Consider the following 19,451-nt stretch of genomic DNA (forward strand, 5'->3'; position numbering starts at 1 on the left):
ACAAAATTATATGGTATATCAGAGGTGGAAGGAGGGGGCCAGATTTTTTTAAAGGTTTTAAAGCTTCTCTGATGATGCATTTTGATTGTTTCAGCATCTGTCTCATGCATGCAACCTGGATAAGCTTCAAAAGGTAAACATGCCAGCAATGTGGAACAATAATGATGCAATGAGTATCAATATGTACAATTTGTTCGTTGGAAAAAACGAGTAAATTAATTTCTAAAAATCATAAATTAAATTTGAGTTTTTGGGTAAATAAAAGCTTGAATTTCAGTTTCTGTAAAAAAAAAAAAAAAAATTCAGTGCATTGTAGCGTTTTGCTCTCTCTCACATCCCATGTCTTAATGCCCTCATGGGAAACCAAACAGGGATGTTTACACAGCAGGCTTGCCTATACCATATTTGGCAAATGGACTGAATAAATAATGGAGGGCTGTTATAAATAAGTTGCAGTGGACCACTGACTCATTATTTATTCATAAGTGTAAGCATCAGGCCCTTGACCAGCCAGTTTCTCCTCAGCTTATGCTCTCTGTGACGCTGGATCAGAGCCCAGGGTCAGACTCAGTCAGTCGCTCTCCGTGTTCCATGGGAGCCGGAGACCAACCCAACAAACAGATCGCTGTTCGATTCTATTAGTGAATATCTTGATCACCACAAAACCAACATGTGATGTTTTATTAACAAAGTTGGGAAGGAGCACGTTCAAATGATCTACCCAATCAGCACGAAAGGAGGCCTATATATATTTAGCCTACTCACCTATGTTCCTTAAAAAAAAATTCTGCATCCCTCCACCACCCCGACTCCTCTCTCAGCCGGTTCCCATCCCAGCCTTGGCTTAGAGCCCTCCTCTCGGACAACACACCAAATACGCAAACTCTTTTACTCTATCTGATTATTTGTATGTGTGAACACGTGACATAACACTCTGTCAGAAGAGACATAGAAGCCACAGAAGTCAAGATAAATGCAATGATACATAAATCGCAAGTATATTTATATATATATATATATATATATATATATATATACACACACACACACACACATACAGTGAGGGAAATAAGTATTTGAACACCCTGCTATTTTGCAAGTTCTCCCACTTGGAAATCATGGAGGGGTCTGAAATTGTCATCGTAGGTGCATGTCCACTGTGAGAGACATCTGGAAAAAAAAATCCAGAAATCACAATATATGATTTTTTAACTATTTATTTGTATGATACAGCTGCAAATAAGTATTTGAACACCTGTCTATCAGCTAGAATTCTGACCCTCAAAGACCTGTTAGGGGCCGCTCACATATCGCACCTAAAAACGCGTCGAAAACGCTAGGCGCGCCGCGTTGTCCTTTTTTCCAAAGCGCTCGGGTGGTTGCGCTCCGGAGGCGTCTGTCGTTGCTAAGCTTGGTTCTTGTCACGTGACCTGCGGTGCGCTTGCGGCATTCTGAAAAGTTGAGATGTTTTTATCTCGATGCGGCGCGGACGCGCTTGGAAAAAACGAGCGCGTCGCACCGCGACCGCGTCGCTTCCATTATGAGCGCGCATACCGCGCGGCTACATTTGAAATAACGAACTTGCGCGCGCAAAAGACGCGATATGTGAGCGGCCCCTTAGTCTGCCTTTAAAATGTCCACCTCCACTCCATTTATTATCCTAAATTAGATACACCTGTTTGAGGTCGTTAGCTGCATAAAGACACCTGTCCACCCCATACAATCAGTAAGAATCCAACTACTAACATGGCCAAGACCAAAGAGCTGTCCAAAGACACTAGAGACAAAATTGTACACCTCCACAAGGCTGGAAAGGGCTACGGGGAAATTGCCAAGCAGCTTGGTGAAAAAAGGTCCACTGTTGGAGCAATCATTAGAAAATGGAAGAAGCTAAACATGACTGTCAATCTCCCTCGGACTGGGGCTCCATGCAAGATCTCACCTCGTGGGGTCTCAATGATCCTAAGAAAGGTGAGAAATCAGCCCAGAACTACACGGGAGGAGCTGGTCAATGACCTGAAAAGAGCTGGGACCACCGTTTCCAAGGTTACTGTTGGTAATACACTAAGACGTCATGGTTTGAAATCATGCATGGCACGGAAGGTTCCCCTGCTTAAACCAGCACATGTCAAGGCCCATCTTAAGTTTGCCAATGACCATTTGGATGATCCAGAGGAGTCATGGGAGAAAGTCATGTGGTCAGATGAGACCAAAATAGAACTTTTTGGTCATAATTCCACTAAACGTGTTTGGAGGAAGAAAAATGATGAGTACCATCCCAAGAACACCATCCCTACTGTGAAGCATGGGGGTGTTTTTCTGCACATGGGACAGGGCGACTGCACTGTATTAAGGAGAGGATGACCGGGGCCATGTATTGCGAGATTTTGGGGAACAACCTCCTTCCCTCAGTTAGAGCATTGAAGATGGGTCGAGGCTGGGTCTTCCAACATGACAATGACCCGAAGCACACAGCCAGGATAACCAAGGAGTGGCTCTGTAAGAAGCATATCAAGGTTCTGGCGTGGCCTAGCCAGTCTCCAGACCTAAACCCAATAGAGAATCTTTGGAGGGAGCTCAAACTCTGTGTTTCTCAGCGACAGCCCAGAAACCTGACTGATCTAGAGAAGATCTGTGTGGAGGATTGGGCCAAAATCCCTCCTGCAGTGTGTGCAAACCTGGTGAAAAACTACAGGAAACGTTTGACCTCTGTAATTGCAAACAAAGGCTACTGTACCAAATATTAACATTGATTTTCTCAGGTGTTCAAATACTTATTTGCAGCTGTATCATACAAATAAATAGTTAAAAAATCATACATTGTGATTTTTTTTAGATTATGTCTCTCACAGTGGACATGCACCTACGATGACAATTTCAGACCCCTCCATGATTTCTCCTCCATGAGACAGAGAGAGAGAGAGAGAGAGAGAGAGAGAGAGAGAGAGAGAGAGAGAGAGAGAGAGAGAGAGAGAGAGAGAGATTTTCAAGCAGCAGGCACTAATGCCATCATTGTTAACGCATATAACTAAGAAAACAAAATGTACTAGTAAACAAAATATTTTTGGCAACTGAAATTAAAATACAAAAAAACGCATGCAAAAGAACTAATTTAATGTAGGCTATTGTGTATTTAATGCAATATAATATAATGCAAAATGTATTTTCCCTATATTTTCTTTATATGACCACTACTTATTGCAGACTGGTGAATTATTGTTGATTTTAAATTCAACTATAAATATACATTTAAATACATTTAACATTATGTGGGGAAAAGATGGTTGTGTTAAATGTCAGTCAAACGGCCCCTTTCTGTCGAAGTGGGCAGTCCTTGGCCAGAAAACACCATAGGCTGGATTGTGAGCCTAACCTAAAACAGACCATCCACTAAACACAGGCTTGAGATAAATGCTGGAAAAGATAATTATGTGTGCAAATGTCAGGACCAGGATTCACTCAAATTAAACAAACATTCCAGCTGGGTTCTAGGGTTCAGACAAGGGACACTTTACAATGAATAAACACAAAAATCGCTGTCTGTAGTGCAGAACTTTGCTGATCTATGGTGTTTCATCTGTATAAAACAGCCTAAGACACAAAGCTGGTGCTCTTCTGTACACATTCTTTAACTTTTCCATTGCTTTTCATTTGTTTTCATGACAATTTCTCAAAGTAATTAATACAATTTAACTTCATTGTAAAAGCATCTATGCTGATTTAACTCAAAAGAATCTAAGGCAGTACAATAACATTCACCCTGACAATGATCAGCAGACTTCTTTCTTTCTTTGGATTTTGGGGTGAAATATGACCTGGATGAGTTCTTGACAGGTTTCATGAGATTCACCCTAAAAATCTTCTGATTAATGTTCAATATTTACATGTCTTGCAACACGGTTTAAGTGCTATAATGTACAAGTGAAAAGAGCTCTGTAACGTTTAGGAAATCCACACAAAAGTTGTACTTTCTAAAGCGTCAAATTGCCGACCACAATGGATGACTCACTTCAAACAACAGGGGCTTCCGCTGAGAGCAAACAGCCGTGCAATCTGATAAGGGTGCTGTCATTCTATATGCCCTAATAATACAGGCCCAAGTGCAAAAGATTACAATGCAGCTGAAGCAGACAAACTTGTCAACGGTCCCTGCAACCGCTGACATTTGTTTCTGCAAACTGAACAGTGCCAACAAGGCAGTAAACCAGCTCTGAAAAGAGAGAACAAGGAGGAGAAGAGCAAAACAGAGAGGAGATATGAATGATCATGAGATAAAAGAGAAGGTGACTAGTCAGAGAATTGTCCACACACATATGTAGGTTTTGCACAGCACAAGGTTGTACATCTATAAAAAACTGTCATCAGAGCATAATTAAAATTCTGTCTCTCTAGTCAAGTACGCTTGAGTAGTTCATTAAAGGAGACTTAAATATATTTAATGAAAAACACAATCTATTAACTAGAAAGCGAAAGCAAGTTCATCAAGACTAACTTTGATTGTTGGTTTAACAAAGTCTTGCCTGAAAGCTACATTTACGAGATTATATACGCCTCAGAGTGCAAGGACGCTGATAGGTTGTTGCTAAATTTTTCCCAGTGGTTGCTGGGGTGTTGCTAGGTAGGTGTTAAGGTGTTCTTATTGCTAAGGTGTTGATAGGCAGTTGCTAATATTATAGACAGAGACAGATAGATAATGGCATTTTTAGGTGGCTGTTAATATGCTCTGAATGGTTGCTAGGACACTGCTAGATGGATATTAAAAATATTAATATCTAATATCCTCCAATCTACAGAAGAATCTTGCATCCTTCTCCAACATGCTTCTGAAAACAGATATACACACAGCACACTAATGACAAGCTCTTTGCGCAATGAAAAAAAAAAAAAAAAACATAAAATTATAGAGCTATTTGACTCCACGGCTTGCACTCTGCCTCCCTGTCCAAGCCGAACTCGAGCCATTAGTAGGTTTCAGAGTGATAAAGTAGAGATAGGATCTGTCCAAACAAGATTAAGAACAGTAATCAAACAGGCCCTGGGTGCCTTAAACAAACTGGAGGAGTCTCAAATGGCCGTTATTTAAAGCACTTGGAGTTGGATGCTGCCAACAGCAGCCTACAAGAAGAGCAGAGAGGAGAGGGTCATAGATCACAGGGCAATCAACACTGAAACAGCGCTGATGATACTAAAAATAGCACTAATCAATTCAATTTATACAGCGCTGAAGCCTAATAAAAAATTCTTCGAGCATGAATTGTAAGGCGTCGTTGGCTGTGTAAATAAGCATGTAGAGAGCTGAAGATGATATCGGTTTTCAGCACACAGTTCTTGGGTGGCACTTCCTCATTCAGATTCTTAACGTTTCTTAAAGACCCACTGTGGTGAAAATCAAGTTTTTAATGTTGTTTATGTATGTGGTGTTTTTAATATGACAAACCATGTGCAAATTCACAAGTCAACACCATTGCTGAGTATTTTCTCTTTAAAACTGCAGTGAACCAAAGAGGGTTGTCAGACAGTCAGTCTCAAAAACTCGGGTTTGAATTCGCTGGTGTTTCTGACGTCACAAACTACCTTGTAACCAATCACAACAAAGTGACAACAAATTTCTAAGATATTCTTCTAGATGGCTCAGGAGTACCAACCTTTTGGATGTCATTTTTCAACCACCAGGTAAAAACATAATAGTCAAGAGTACGACCACCACGTTACCCGACCGATAAGAGCTGCCATTTCTGTCGCATAGGAAAAATACTAAATGGCAATAAAACGAAAGTGGAACAAATCCGTTATTCTCGTTTGAGCTGCACAGCGAGGACTGTTTATCAGCTCACAGTGGCAGCAATATTACAGTGCAGCGCCAGCTAAGAACAGGTGTACTCGATCATGATTACGCGACACCGTTACTACACAGACAGCAATGGGAGATCCACTAGGGCTGGGCAAAAAAATCGATTTTTCGATTAATCGTTTTTTAAAATGTGGCCGATTCAAAATCGATTCTCAAACGCCACGAATCGATTTTTTTCCATATTTATTTATCTATTACCCAAAAGCCACTATTAGTTTTCCTCCACTGTTCATAGGCTTGCAAACTCGATTTTATAGTTAATACTGTGAGATTTTATGTTTGTTTTATCTTAATCATAAAATAACCTCAACTAGTGCTGCACGATCAATCATATCGCAATCGAGATGTCAAGCCTATGCAATTATATGACGCAAAATGCTGCGATTTTTTATGAAATAAACAAATTTGGACTGTTAATGCAGCATCTGTTAATTTTTATCATCCTTTGGCTAGTGTTACATAATCCAGCTCTTATTCATGCAAATGTTTTTAAACCATACATGCGCGACAAGACGAAAAAGAGCACGCTGCCTGTGAATGTCCTGACTGACACAGAAAGACTCGCGCTGATATCGTGCGTGCGCACAAAACAGCCCAGAATAGAGTTATCTTTCGCGCTTGAACGAACAATAACACACACAATTATGCCAAAATGTTTTTTTGTCGAGTATCTTCATAACATAAGTCTTATGATGAACGTGAAGAGCGTTGACTCGTGAGAGAATGAGGCGCGTGTCAGATCCGCGTCTCTGTCAGCAGCGGCTGGTCTTAAAGGGACAGTACACACTCAGTCGTTAAAGTTAATCAAAGAACAAAGAAAAATGGAACAGAGAAAAACACTCACTGCTCTTGACTAAAGAACTTTTGTAACTTTAATAAGGATTAGTCTATATATAATTTATAATGAATTCTTTTTATTAATTAAACACTTGTAACCTTATGTTCAGTTTTCTTTTCTTTTTTTATAAATATAGGATTTGTATTAAATATATATTCATTGAGTCGAATCGAAATCGAATTTAGAATCGAAATCGAAAATTTGATCGAAATCGAAAATCGAATCGAGAATCGAAATCGAATCGAGAGCTTGCGAATCGAAATCGAATCGAATTGTAACATCTGAATCGATACCCAGCCCTAAGATCCACTGAGAAAAATCGTTTGAATTAGTATTAATAAATTGCTGCAAGATCTAGTGAGAAGCATTCAAATTCAGCTCAGAATTCTGTTATAAATCATAGATATCAGATCAAACAGAGCTGACACGGAAACCAGGAGGAACATTGTGCCATGAACGAACAAGTTATAGAAGGCTTTCCTGTCCACAAATCACCAACATTCACCATGGATTTAATGTAGTAACGCAAACTGTAACCATGGTATTGTGGCAGAAATAGTCACATGTTTTTAGATTATTAATTTCAGGGTTCATGCAAACTTTTGAATGTGATTTTGTGCTTCACACTTTTTCCAGCATTTCAAAGCTCAAAATATTATCCAATTTAAATAAATGTTTTATTGTGATGACCAAAAATACTTATTGTTACATTTTTCCCAATAAAAATGTGGGTTTTACATGTTACTGGGATAATAAAAGTTAATTTTATCTGCATCTCAACTGAAGCTCAGAGCTTTACTGTCAAACGTGCATTTTTAAGAAATAAACGTAATTGTATTAGTTACTGGACTTATTAATGCGAAAACAATAGCAATTTTATAATTAATTTACCTTTATGATTAAAAATCCCCCCACCCCCCAGCACTACCAGATCAGGTGCTGGTGCCACCATCTGTAGAACTTAGTGGCACCGCTGCTACTGCTCTCAACTGTCAGTCTGGAGCCCTGGAACAACCAGATGGAACCTGATGGAACTTGATGGAACCTGCTAAGTTTTCCTGTACCGATCTTGGTAGGAGGTTCTGTGAAATTCTGTGAAATAGACTTAATTATGTTAAACAGAGCTGAGATTACTACATTCATGTTTGGAGATGAAAGCATTACCAAACAAATAATATTGAATAAACGTACATAAGTATTGAATATTTATACCTCCTGCACACATTTGTAAAGATTCCTTTTCAAAAGAAGTCACCTGATTTGAGATATCATTTATGTCTACAGCACAAACATGCAGAATAAGTTACACATCAAAGTTTAATATTTTACATTATATTGAATATCTAAGTATGGACTATAAATAGTAACATTTGGCCTTACAAACACTTATACTTATAACCCACAGCAGCAGAGACAAACTGCACCATTCATACACTAATTCTACATTCATCAGCTTATTACAAAATTCATCATCATGAACAAATTTTGCAGCACAATCTATACTAAAGTATATAGTTCACTTAAAATAAAAAACAGAACTAGTAGGCTATATCAAATGTACTCTTTAGGTCCCATGAGGAATGTTCTGGCTTCGTAATCTAGTCACAAGCTTTTTAACCCTATGACAGAATCACCTGACTTGTTGAAGTCATTACACATCAACTGACAAATTATGCAGTAGGCCTACATATATTTAGTGAGATGGCTGCAAAATAAGAAAAGATGAAAGAAAGTTGCATTCTAAAGCAAAAGATGGCAACTTCCTCATTTGGTAAACCACAGTGGTTTGCGGTGTTTCTAAGGAGAGGTTCCTTCAAATGTGATGCTTGACTCAGACTTTTTGCACAAATCTTTTTGTGTCTTAAACACAGAAGATTCTGATTTCATTATGGTCTAAACAAGTATCATAAAGGACAAATATACATTAAACTTAAAAGCTTAAGAAACCACTGCATGTTTAAGACACACTAAACTTCTGGTTTGAAAAAGTCTGTGTTTCAGCATGCACAAAACCTCATCAGATCACAGAGCATAATCAGAACAAAAAGCATTCAACAAGAATCAATTTGTGAATTATTCATGCATAAAACCTCAAAAACGTTTGCTCCTTAGCTCACTGCTCACTGCACTTTAAACACTACCAAGCAAAGGCGAGGCTGCATATTAAAGAGCACTTCACTGTTTTTATGCTGCCAAACATCTTAAACAAACTGCTAGTTCTCCTGCATGTCTTGCAAGGCTTCTGAACACACAGATTGAGACACAAGGGACCAATCATGTAAAATTAGATATTTACTGTTAGTAAACACCTTATTGAGTTTGTGTCTGCTGAGATGTGGCGGTGTTCCCCAATGCTGGGGGCAATGAGGCAAATCGATACATCTGTCTTTTGATAAATAGCCCAATCGACTGAATGACAGTAAGCCCATCACCTCTTGCTGCACATTAACACATCCAGGCAACAGCTGAGCATGAGGACTGAGCCAATCAACTCCACTATACAAGACAGAAAAAAACTGACCTGGCGGGTGGCTAGTGACTTTCCACAAGGACAAAATGCCATTGATACAGTGCAATCCACTGCACACCGTTACAATACCAGTGCACTCCTACTCTCAAAGTTAAAATCTGACAACACCAAGTCTGGCCTTGCAACCATGCAACCTTAGTAGGGATGGGCGGTATAACTTACATTATATAGAGCTTATGCACCACAGAAACAAGCACGCATTCATCTTTAGAATTTTGTGTTTGAATTTAGCTCTGTATATTTCTATGGCATCACTGTTGAAGAGTATTTAAGCTGGTGAAGTGGATTTACTTATAGTAGAGTTAATGAAAGTTATCACGAGCATTATAATGTTTGAAGCAGATGTCACAACAAATGCCAGTAGACTGGTGTGTTCACACTTGTAGTTAATTCTCTTGTTTTCTTTTGGTCTGGAACAAAAAAGAAATAATACATTTAGGGCCCTATCTTACACCCAATTGGCGCAATGCAGTGCCAAGCGCGATCCCGCGATGCAAGTGCTTTTTGCTAGTTTCAGTCCGACGCAGTTATCATTTTCATGTCCTGCGCCACGTTGTTTAAATAGCAAATGCATTTGCGCCCAATTGTGCTGGTCTGAAAATGAGGTGTGTTCTGGCACATTGTTAGCACGTTGCTATTTTGAGGCAAAAGAAATAGACTGCACCATTGTCCAACTGAAACCCGGTCTAAAGTAATTGCCGCAATTTTTTTTTATTTGCTATTTAAAGAGCGCGTTAGTAATGTGTGCCCATCGCAATTATGAGAAGAAAAAACAGGTTTGCTTGAGCATTCTGGCCTTTTTAGGGTCGAATCTTGTGACATCATGTCATGTTTTTTGTATTTCACAAAATAGATGATGGCATGAAATACATTTGGAAAGTAGACATGCTATACTCGAGAACTAGGCTATTTTAAATGTTTTTTTTTAATTATTATTATTATAGTGCATTCAGTTTTCTACATATTAAAGGACAAACTCAAGAAATGTTTAAATGTATCACACTGCAGAGTGCTTTAAAAATAAAGGAAGGTGAAGGGAAGGTCAAAAAATGATGTGACCAGTTACTGAACATAAGATGCACACTAAAATAGCTATTAACCCACGAGAGTCGTGCAGAATCTTAACAAGCAAACAGATTTCTATATTGCACCAGCACCACCCAGCTGTACTTTATAGCCATGTTTCGTTTGACAGAAATGTGTATATCTGATTCTGAACATGAAAACACTTGGCTGAGTGTGTGTGTCTCTAACAGACGTGCCCAGCAGGACTGGCAATGTTTCCAGCACGTGCGAGGTGGCATTCTGGCAGCACCAATGATGAGACGAGCTCTGCAACATATGGCAACAGAGCTGCTCATGCCACAGTGGATATCATTAATGAGTGCAGCTTCTCTCGGGATAAAGACCCTGCTTCTAGGAGATGTGCCTCTGAAATGAGGCTGCTCAAATACATGACTCTGAGAAACTGGTTTCTTTGATTTTTACCGCCTGGAATCAACTGAACTTCTCACTGATGACTGAGCATAATAAGCACAACTTTTAAAATGCTCAATGTTTATATATTTATTTTGATTTTTAGTCAAGCAATGGAGGTACTCTAGATATGCACAGGCCAATGTATATCTGAGAATGTCGCCATTGGCCAATAACTCCGCCTACTTGTCTGAATAATAAAGTGTGAACATTTAAAAACATACTAGAAGCACTGAGAATAAATGTATTTTTAATTAAAACAAAATACTGCTGTTTATATTATAAAAGCAATGAGTCACATGGTTTATACCACAAGGGTCATCATTATTGCCTTAATGTCATATTTATATCAGCCACCCTGCCTTCTAGATATTGGCATCAACATCGGTCACTGAGTAACACACATCGGTCAATCAATAATATTAGGCATGTTGATTTCTAGGCATGTTTTGATCATGTTCAAGCTAATTCCCACAGGCTTGGGTGTCTTTCCTTTAGTTTTCCTTTAGTTCCGTTGAGCCAGTAGCTCCTATGATGGTTCTCTAGGGTAAATATTCATATCTCCTGGGTGAACAGCAAGGCTCTTAGAAGGTTATTTGCCAAAGGATGTTGTTACTTGTATTTTGCAACTTATGTAATCAAATGTTGGAAGTAAGAAATAAAGGAGCCGCACATGCCGCAAAATTACTATGTGCAACAATACTTCCAACACAGAAGGGTGGGAGGACTGCCTTTGTTTAGATATACACAAACAACACATCCACATTTGACACTTTTTTTCTTCTTCTAAGTGAGTTAGGCTAGCTATGTTGCCAGCTCTTCATAAAAAAGGATACAGTCTTAGGGCTCCACTCTGTGTGCCAATAGCCAGAATTTTCTGTACAGGGTCAAAAGCCATGGAAGAGGGTTGATAGGGAAAGCCATGTCGCAGTGTCTGTGAAGCAGAAAATGATTTGCATTAAACTACAAACATGACAGTGGAGTTCTTAAAGGAATAGTTCACACATAAAATGAAAGTTCTTATTCACATTTTGATCTAAACCTGTGTTGACCACGTCTATCAAGTGCCCTATATTCTGAGTCTTTAGAAGCAACTTTGATGAGAAACTGACAGAAATTGAAGTTGTTATTTGCTGATAACCTTCCCTGTGACCAAACACACCAATGCAAAGATGTGGATTGGATAAAAAAAATGTAAAGCTAATTTTCAGACAATAACCTATAATCCAATCTGTCCCTCATACAGCCTCAGAAGACTAGAATAGGAAGCACTTTTACCATACTTTTTTAGAGCTTGACATGTTATTATATGTAAAAGATCTGCGTAAAGATATACAAAAATTATACATGATATACAATATACATGAAGGTCAGTAAATAACAATTATTTTCATTTTTTAGGCAAACTTAACCTTTCCTTTGGAAAATATTATGCCTGACAGAAAACATAATTCCATGTCAATAATTCAAAAGAATCTCTAAAAGACTTGAGCAAAGAAAACACAATGTTAGTTAAACATTGCATATGTGGAAACATCCTTAGGTCAGTGCATAATCATCATGATACTTTGAGTATGTCAATATACATGAGGTAAACAAAGAAAAATAAAAAGGAACATTATATCAATAAGCCATGTGGAGAAATACAAACAAGGATTAACAATTCAGAAAACACAAATCATTAAAAGTCAGCAAGGCCTTTCTTTTTTATCAGCGATAAGAACTTCAAAGTAGTCAAATGCTTACTAAAGTTGAAGTAATAGCCTACTGTGTGTATGTAAATAATAACAGGGTCTGAACAGGGTGCGGGATTGTTTTGAACACAATTTTAAATGTTCCTGAAAGTTCTGCCGCCACAACGCATAATTCTTAAAAGCACAAACATCATTTAACATTTGAAAAGTTAAAAAGTTGCAAATTGCAATTACAGTATATTCACAGTTTATGAAAATGAAATTAGTAAATATAATTATAACATTTTAAATATCTATATTTTTGTTAAATAGTTTTAGTTATCATATTTATTTCGTTAGTATTACTGCAAGGTCATAATTACAAATCGACAAAATGTCAGAAATTTCCCCAGCTCAAATTTTTGATTTTGTTAGGCTAATATTTTTTTTCTGAAGAAAGAACATAGTGATGAAAGCCAAAATATTAAAAGTCATGGATGTATATTTAGGGAGTTATCCATTGTTTTGTCGAGGGGGTCAAAATGACACTTTTCAACTGAGATTTGGAACAGGGGGGTAAAAATGACTTTAGAGAAAGATGGCAGCATCGTTATTCTTTTACACAGAGATTGGTTGGTCTATTAGTAAAATCTGCTGAATTTAACATTCTTTTTGGCATTATGTGCCAATGGTGACATTTCAAAAATGGGAAAAAGGCACTTCTTTTGTTTTTTGCCCGAAGTTTGCATGCCTGTAACTCAATCTCTTAATATCCTTTTAGATTCTAAATCTCAACAAACTTTTATTTTTGTATTTTTGTACTTTTACAGTAGGTCATTTTGACCCCTCTATACAAAATAGCCTAGTGGATTACTCTCTAATTATACATCCATGACATTTTATATTTTGGCTTTTTTTTTTATTTATGTATGTCTTTACTTTCAACTGAAAAAAAGATAGGTATTTCCTGACAGTCATGTTTGACATAAATTAGTCTGTCATTCTACAGTACCTCATACTAACTTAAATCAGTTCCCCTCCATCCATAATAACCTTCACGAAAGCAACACTAGATAATGACTATGATAAAGATCCACCATACACAGTGACACTCAATAATATTACAATTACATTGAATCAATATAAATAAATAAATGGCAATCAAATATTTAAAAATAGTATTTTATTAATTATTATCAATATTAACATCAATATGTAATCTTTTTTAATAATTTAAAATATTTAAAAATATATTAAATAATTATTAGTTTGGCTCCTACGATTTTCAACAGACAGCGAATTAGAACATAAACCATGCATTCACACTGTTCTGTTCTAAAATCCGAATTAAACTGCTAGACAAGGCACAGGTATTTCTTGACAGACGAGACTGACACGCCTTTCGGCATGACAGAAATTAGTCTGTCATTTAAAATGACTCATACTAACTTGAATCAGTACCTCTCGTTGAAAAAGTAATTATAGAGTAAATTAATTCGTCTTAAACACCGAACACCGATTAGTCAACAGTCAACTCGGACGTCACACGAGTCATTTATCTCGATGGACCGACCTCTGGGTGATTATTCCAGTCGGTGACGGTTAAAAAAAGACGAGTGTGTGTGTGTGTGTGTGTGTGTGTGTGTGTGTGTGATTTAACCGACTGTGATGCGAGTTGAAAACCATCGACCCTTGGCGAGCTGCTTTTAAATGCACTAGAATATCATTAAAATATTGAGGCGAGTTGGCGCCACTCACATCTACACACACATACACACATACATACATACACACACACACATAGCCCCCTGTGTGAGATCACAGTAACTAATCCCACCTTGCAGAGCTGGAAATGCTCTGACTGCAGGGTCTCCTGAATCAAGTCATTCTCCCTGCTTCCCGATGGAGGGGACGCGGCAGCGGAGGAGGAAGAGGAGGACGCAGTCAAGCCGTCCAACACCTTCCTGATATTAAACTTCTTCATATTACCTCCAGCAAATGCAAAACGAAGGCAGAATGTGCATGAACAGAGCGAGCATAAACCGAAGGTGGCGGAGACAGCCACACAAGCGCACTGTTGTTGATGTCTCACATGTCAGGCAGTGTTGTCATCCCGTCTCGTGCCCGAGCGAATGTCATAATCCCACGCTCATTTCCTAAACAAGGCCGCCGGGTCGAAATGTCACTTCTTTTTCATTTTAATCGCGACGCAGACAGCGTAATCCAGTTAGATTTGGTCAATCTCGCTGTGTTCCGTTCCCTCCCCTCGGCTGGTTCCCCCCACTGCTAACGCGGAAACGCAGAGCGCTGCAATCCCCGCGACGAGTCTGCGCTGTCGACGCGACACCCGGATGTGTAGGAGACGCGCCGCTGCGGCGCACTGACTCAGGATCAGTGCGATTGGTCTATGACAGTTATCTAAAATAACCTTCAGCAAAGTCAACAGTACGAACATTAGAGGAGGATTATGATGAAGATGAGAGCAATCACCCACCGTGATGATGATGGCTTTCCTCGGTTTTATTTTTGTACACTCAATAATAGCCTACTACAATTTTATTGAATCACTATGAATGGTAATGAAATAATAATGAAACAATTTGATTTATTTTTTAACAATTAGCTATTATTATCATCAAACAATATTAATAAACAAATACTATATTAATTTGGTATTATTATTATTATATTTAACAATAATTAATAAAAAAGTATACTTTTTTGCTGCACAAAAAAACATTTATTATCATTATCAATGTTGAAAACAGTTGTGCTGCTTAATAATTGTGGATAAACTGATCATTCTTTTTAGGATTCTTTAAAAAATATATATTTATAACAATTTTTACAAACATAAAACAGATCAAAGTCTCACAAAAAGGTATACAAAAAGTATGCTACATAAAATAAACAAACAAAGGAAAAATATATTTTTTAAAAAGACCCCCACCCAAACCCACACCAAAAAAAAAAAATACTTTTTAATTGTATATTTAAATTGAAGTAGCTGTCGCAATGAGAATCTGCCATCCTATAGTATATAGCCTATTGTACTATAATAAAATGAACAAAATAAACAAAGTCCAAGTCATGAAACAGCAACATATAGAAATATCCATTCATATCCAAATATCCATGTAACAATGTTTGTGGGATGGAAGGAAGAAGACATGGTCAGCGTACTGAGGATCGTGGAGTTTTATTCTCTCTGATCAAAATCAACATAAAGCGTGCGCACACTGTGCTGCAGGTAAACTCTTCTTAATTAACACAATAGAATATTCTTTCCAGCTTTCCAGGCATTCTCCGGCGATCCCAACACCCACGAGTCCTGAGTTAGTCTCTCTCTCTCACAGCCAACGATCCTCAGTGGCTTTATGCGATCTCTCCGCGCCAATTACTGCAACGAGACACAGGTGTTTGTCATTATGCACTTGACCTACTTACTCACCACGTCTCCCAGCTCTCTCTCTCAGTGCAGACCTCGCTGAACCATGCCCACCTTGCCACATACCCCCAACCGCCCGACTCAGGCCGGGGAGCCATTCGGCCTGCAGGCTTGCCCAATCACTGTGGGCTTCTTCTACTACCCCCATGTCTAGCATTGCCTCTAATTCCGTCTGAACTACCTTTTTTGTGTTCAGGTAACCGATATGGCCGGCTTTTCACCACGACGCCCGGCTCTGTCTCAAAGTGGTGCTGAATGAGGTAGGGACGAAAACACATCTGCAAAATTTGCTTGCAACCTGACTATGTCAGTGAGTTGCAACGGCGAGAGGTGATCTCCCCCCGGGGCCAGAGCGACAGATTAGGTTTTGGTACTCACTTCTGGTCCGAGATCTTCCTCTCCCGTCACTGTCATTGCTAACATCACTGATTCCGCCTCAGTCCACTTTTTTAGGAGGTTGAGGTGACATATTTGACGTGCCCCGTTCCTATCCGACCGAATCACCACATAATTGAGATCTCCAACCCGTTGTGTGACCTCGAATGGTCCTTGCCACTTAGCGAGTAACTTTGAGGTAGACGTGGGTAATAATACAAGTACTTTATCTCCCGGTGCAAATTCTCGTAGTCTGGTCCCCCTGTCATACAACCGGCTCTGTGTGTTCTGGGCCTGTAGCAAATTCTCCATTGAGAGCCGCCCCAAAGTGTGAAGTTTTGCTCTCAGGTCCATAACATACTGAATTTCGTTTTTACTCTCAGATGGTCCGTCCTCCCAAGCTTCTCGCATGACGTCAAGCACCCCGCGTGGTTGACACCCATACAGAAGTTCAAAGGGGAAAACCTCGTGGAGGCTTGCGGGACCTCTCTCACAGCGAATAACAGGGGTTCCAGCCATTTATCCCAATTTTTGCCGTCTTCGTGAACGAACTTCCGAATCATGGTTTTTAAAGTGCGATTAAATCGTTCGACCAAGCCGTCTGTTTGTGGGTGATAGACGCTAGTTTGAACGGATTTAATGCCCAATAATGCGTACAGTTCGTGAATCATATGTGACATAAACGCCGTGCCTTGATCAGTGAGAATCTCCTTCAGGATTCCCACTCGGGAGATTAAACGGAACAGAGCGTCTGCCACGCTTTTTGCGGAAATGCTGTGGAGTGCTACTGCTTCAGGGTATCGTGTTGCATAATCCACCAGGACTAATGCAAAACGATGCCCTTGTGCGGATCGTTCTAATGGCCCGATGAGGATGGACCAATTCTCTCGAAGGGGACCTGCTTGAGAGGGAGTGGGTGTAAAGGCGCTTTTGGAGTGGCCGGTGGGTTTACCAATTGACATTCATGACAAGTGGCACACCACCTGCACACATTCTCGTGAATGCCCGGCCAGAAAAATCAGGTCATTAGACGATTTAATGTTGCTACCCAAATGCACTGCCACATGGTTACAGTGAGCCGCCTGGAAAAGTATTTCCCGACGGCTCTTTGGAACTAACAACTGAGTTGTATCTTGCTTTGTCTGAGCGTCTTGGGTCACTCGATACAACTTGTCTCTTAAAGGGACACCAGGCAAGCCTGAGTGTTTTTTCTCTACGAAGCTCCCCCTAGTGTCTGGTAGTAAATGCTTTCAAACACACTGTCATAAAAATGAACTGTTGTCCCTCCCCCCTCGCCACGAGCAACCCAGTTGAGCAGAGGAACCGGCTATTTCAAAACCAGTTATGTCTACCGAGGTAAGTAAAGTAATATTTTCTTTCCAACTGATGGCCAGTTTTTTTTTTTTTTTATTGTGTTGTCATGCATACTAGTATTTTTACCGGGAACGAACGATATGAACGAGGCGAAATACTGCTTTCGTGTTTTGTTTTTTTGGGAGAGTGGGCATGAGCATAAAAAAACATATCGGAGGCTAATATTTGTCTAAAGTTATATTAGCAAGGCCTATAAGTTCATCTGGTAGAATGACGGTTTACCTTTGCTTGTCTAAGAAAACATCAGAACGTTTTTTCTAGCTCGATCATGATATGTGCAACATGTTTATTGCCTACGTTTGCAACAATCACTAGCCAGGTTTCGTTAGCCTGCCTCTGTGCTGGGGATGCTTGCCGTAAACTGATCCTGCTTCTCGCGATGTCTGAGACTTTGTGAGACTGAAGGACGCGGGCGGCGGGTAGGATACACCGAACTTGCAAGCGGGATATTCTTCCTACAGGCAGTAGAAGCAGGCGAGAGAGTCTTCATTCGCCCTGTAATGAGTCATTTAACCATATACCGACTTACGAAGATGATTAATTAACACGAAAACGTTGCCTGGTGTCCCTTTAAAATAGCAAAATAAGGATAAGAGAGCAGTCGTGCAGGTTGAAGAAGCTGTCCGTCGATTGAATGGACCTGTTCAAATGCATTTTTTAGCGAGTCATCCTGGGACTGTTCCAGGGGAAAATCATTGCGCTCTGTAAGGATTAGCCTTTCAACAGCGATGCATTCCCCAGGCTCTGGTCCCAGCAGTCCTGGTTCAGCTTTTCCTAACTGTGCGACCGCGCCCTTTCCCCGCCCTCTATTCTCCCAAAAAGAAGCCCCAATAAATGACTAAATGCTGGCCAATTTGTCCCCCAAATTAGCGGATGTCTGAGGTGTGGATTAACAGTGACCTCAACATTATGATTTTTCCCCCTAAATTGAATCGTGACAGGCATTACGGGATACTTTACCACATCTCCCTGCACACACCTTACCGAAACCATGCGGCTGTTATCCAATGCCCCAGGTTGAATCAAGCTTTGATGAATGGCGGTTTGGTTACATCCTGAATCCAGGCGGAGCCCCCTGTCCAGTTGACGACTCGCCAGCTCCAGCTCCCTCACTTCTCCATCGACCTGGAGCCCTCAGTGGGAGGCCCCGGCGGGTCCTAGGAGAGGGAACGGGACGAGAGGGAAAAGGAGAGAGAGAGGGGAATTAGAGGAGAAGAGAGAGACCAAAGGTAGAGAAGGGAGTGGTTCGCCCAGCCCGGGGCAGTCCAGTCCAGCGACGTGGGACGGTGGCACTGGACCCACTGCGCCGTCTTCTTTGGCAGTCGGGCAATGAACTGCTCCAGTACCACCTGATCGACAATCTGGTCCACGTCGCTTCCCTCGACCACCAGCCTTCTGCGGCATGCGTCCCGGAGCTGCTGAGCCATCACAAAGGGCCGGCCACTCTCACCCAGCTCTAGCAACCTGAACCACTGGCGATGTTGTTCAGAGGTGAGGCCGACCCGCTGGAGGATGGCTCTCTTCAGATTTTGGTAGACCAGGAGATTCTGGACCGGTAACTGCTGGGCCGCTCTCTGCGCCTCCCCCATCAGCAGGGGAATGAGGCGCACCGGCCAGTGATCTTGAGCCCACCCACAGGCCTCGGCAGACTTCTCGAACAAGTCCAGGAATCCCTCCGGGTCATCCTGGGGCCCCATTTTCATGAGAGGCAGGTGCGTGTGTGGGCCTGGTGCAGCGGCTGCTGTTAGACTCTCTGTCCGAACCTCCCAGTCCTCCCAGCTTCGGAACAGCTCGCGGTCCTCTTGCTGCGCCTGGACAAGGTTTCAGAACCGGCGTTTCTGGTCCTCCCGCATGTCCAGCAACGCCTTGTGGTGTTCTTGGTGGAG

The 19,451-nt window shown here is 40.4% G+C and overlaps 1 protein-coding gene across 5 annotated transcripts in view; it reads right to left on the reverse strand.

The window, feature by feature from the left end:
- Nucleotides 1-14,696, reverse strand: part of stxbp5b (syntaxin binding protein 5b (tomosyn)) — a 44,871-nt gene extending 30,175 nt beyond the window's left edge. For all 5 annotated transcript variants that reach the window (XM_079852836.1, XM_079852835.1, XM_079852833.1 and 2 more), the window contains exons 1-2: nucleotides 14,206-14,696; nucleotides 11,532-11,629 (exon numbers count right to left, since the gene is read on the reverse strand). In XM_079852836.1, the coding sequence (XP_079708962.1) occupies nucleotides 11,532-11,629; nucleotides 14,206-14,352 (245 nt within the window). In that variant the 5' untranslated portion in view covers nucleotides 14,353-14,696. The remainder of the gene's footprint in view (nucleotides 1-11,531; nucleotides 11,630-14,205) is intronic.
- Nucleotides 14,697-19,451: the final 4,755 nt, after the last annotated feature.

The sequence above is a fragment of the Squalius cephalus genome, assembly GCF_949319135.1.
Source record: "Squalius cephalus genome assembly, chromosome: 20".
Lineage (NCBI taxonomy): Eukaryota > Metazoa > Chordata > Actinopteri > Cypriniformes > Leuciscidae > Squalius > Squalius cephalus.